Source organism: Etheostoma cragini, unplaced genomic scaffold, assembly GCF_013103735.1.
Source record: "Etheostoma cragini isolate CJK2018 unplaced genomic scaffold, CSU_Ecrag_1.0 ScbMSFa_1075, whole genome shotgun sequence".
NCBI lineage: Eukaryota > Metazoa > Chordata > Actinopteri > Perciformes > Percidae > Etheostoma > Etheostoma cragini.
This window is the reverse complement of record NW_023265091.1, coordinates 79,715-81,850: the sequence shown is the minus strand read 5'-3', so window position 1 is coordinate 81,850 and position 2,136 is coordinate 79,715. Positions and strand designations below refer to the sequence as shown.

The 2,136-nt window shown below is 52.1% G+C and overlaps 1 protein-coding gene across 1 annotated transcript; it reads left to right on the top strand.

Annotated features, from left to right (window-relative positions):
• The first annotated feature begins 88 nt into the window (after positions 1-88).
• Positions 89-1,155, top strand: LOC117939770 (transmembrane protein 178A-like). The gene is made up of 2 exons (XM_034865220.1): positions 89-248; positions 891-1,155. The coding sequence occupies exons 1-2, from the start codon at positions 143-145 to the stop codon at positions 1,130-1,132; spliced, it is 348 nt and encodes a 115-aa protein (XP_034721111.1). The 5' UTR covers positions 89-142; the 3' UTR covers positions 1,133-1,155.
• Positions 1,156-2,136: the final 981 nt, after the last annotated feature.

Genomic DNA, 2,136 nt, shown 5'->3' with positions numbered 1-2,136 from the left:
GTGTGTGTGTGTGTGTGTCTGTGTGTGTGTATATCTGTATATCTGTGTGTGTGTGTGTGTGTGTGTGTGTCTTCATATCTGTGTGTCTGCATATCTGTGTGTGTGTGTAGACCTGCGGCGGATCACAGCAGGGTTCCTGGGCATGGCGGCGTCGGTCCTGCTCTGCAGCAGCATCGTTGCGTCCGTCGGCTTCTTCTGGGAGGAGAGACTGACGCAGCACGTCTCCGGGCTGCTCGCCCTCATGGCAGGTAACAGCCAATCACGGGCCTCATGGCAGGTAACAGCCAATCACAGGCCCTCATGGCAGGTAACAGCCAATCACAGGCCCTCATGGCAGGTAAAAGCCAATCACAGGCCGCCATGGCAGGTAACAGCCAATCACAGGCCCTCATGGCAGGTAACAGCCAATCACAGGCCGCCATGGCAGGTAACAGCCAATCACAGGCCGCCATGGCAGGTAACAGCCAATCACAGGCCCTAATGGCAGGTAACAGCCAATCACAGGCCCTATTGGCAGGTAACAGCCAATCACAGACCCTAATGGCAGGTAACAGCCAATCACAGACACTAATGGCAGGTAACAGTCAATCACAGGTCCCCAAGGCAGGTAACAGCCAATCACAGACCCTAATGGCAGGTAACAGCCAATCACAGGCCCTTATGGCAGGTAACAGCCAATCACAGGCCCCCAAGGCAGGTAACAGCCAATCAGAGGCCCTTCCTGTTTCTATATGTTGTATAAGAGACCACTTCCTGCTTCCCGTTTCTACATGTGGTATAAGAGACCACTTCCTGCTTCCGGTTTCTACATGTTGTATAAGAGACCACTTCCTGCTTCCTGTTTCTACATGTGGTATAAGAGACTACTTCCTGCTTCCTGTGTCCTTCAGGGATCTTCTGCACCATCTCCCTGTGTACGTACGCGGCCAGCGTGACCTACGACCTCTCCAGGAACCCGCCCTTCATCTACGGGCTGCCGGCGGACGTGGACCATGGATACGGCTGGTCCATCTGCTGCGCCTGGGCCAGTCTGGGCGTTACCGTGGCGACCGGCTGCCTCGGGACCACCTTCCCCTTCCTCAGCAGGGCTGGAGCCCTGCGCTCCAAGACCGCCCGTGAGTCCTCCGTCTGAGGAGCCCCGGGGAGTCTGCCGGACCGAATGCTCCTGGGTCACGGGATGCTGCGGTCTGGACGAGTCTACGTGGTCCTGGTCCTGGCAGGAACTCAACGTGTTTCTAAAGTGTCTCAATGAATCTGAAGCAAAGTGTTAGTAAGACCCTGCTGGGTGATTATGGTATGGACTTTAATGTAACACACACACACACACACACACACACACACACACACACACACACACACACACACACACACACACACACACACACACACACACACACACACACACACACACACACACACACACACACACACACACGCTGCAGTCTGAGACCAAGTCTCTCGTTACTGTACTCAAGTAGATTTTTCAGATTTTTTTTTTTACTACTTATTTTGTGGAGACTTTTTACTTCTATTCATTTTACAAAACTGGCTCGTTACTTTAGTTAATAATTATTATAATAATTTCACTGGAGTTACTGTTATTGTTGTTCGCATCATCGACACCAAATTCAATCTAATTGGATGGGAATAAGCACCAATGAGACGACTCCGATTCAGCGGCACTAACGTAGCTCGTAGCAGTATAGCCGGAGACATGATTGAAAAGGAAGGAAACAGACAAGCAGCGAGACATTCCCATCATCCTCGGCTGATCTGAGACAGACGTCGGCATCAAGGAGGACTCGGCATCAAGGAGGACTCGGCATCAAGGAGGACTCGGCAGCAAGGAGGACTCGGCATCAAGGAGGACTCGGCAGCAAGGAGGACTCGGCATCAAGGAGGACTCGGCATCAAGGAGGACTCCTGGCCAACGTGCTGGGGAACTTCTTCATTAGCGTCTGCTGAGTCATTGATATTTGATCCTTTATTTTATCTCCAGAAGCCATATATACGTTCATGTAGACTCCTTTAAATGTTCAGGAGAAGATTCAAATCTCACTCAGTCAGACTCTCAGTGACCCGGAGTCCCCGTCTCCGTCTCAGTCAGACTCTCAGTGACCCGGAGTCCCCGTCTCC

What these genes read in the sequence shown, in the direction of transcription:
- LOC117939770 (XM_034865220.1), top strand. Translation starts at nt 143, where the DNA reads ATGGCGGCGTCGGTCCTGCTCTGCAGCAGCATCGTTGCGTCCGTCGGC. An exon ending in GCTGCTCGCCCTCATGGCAG is followed by an intron (nt 249 to 890) that starts GTAACAGCCAAT and finishes TGTGTCCTTCAG; the next exon opens with GGATCTTCTGCACCATCTCC.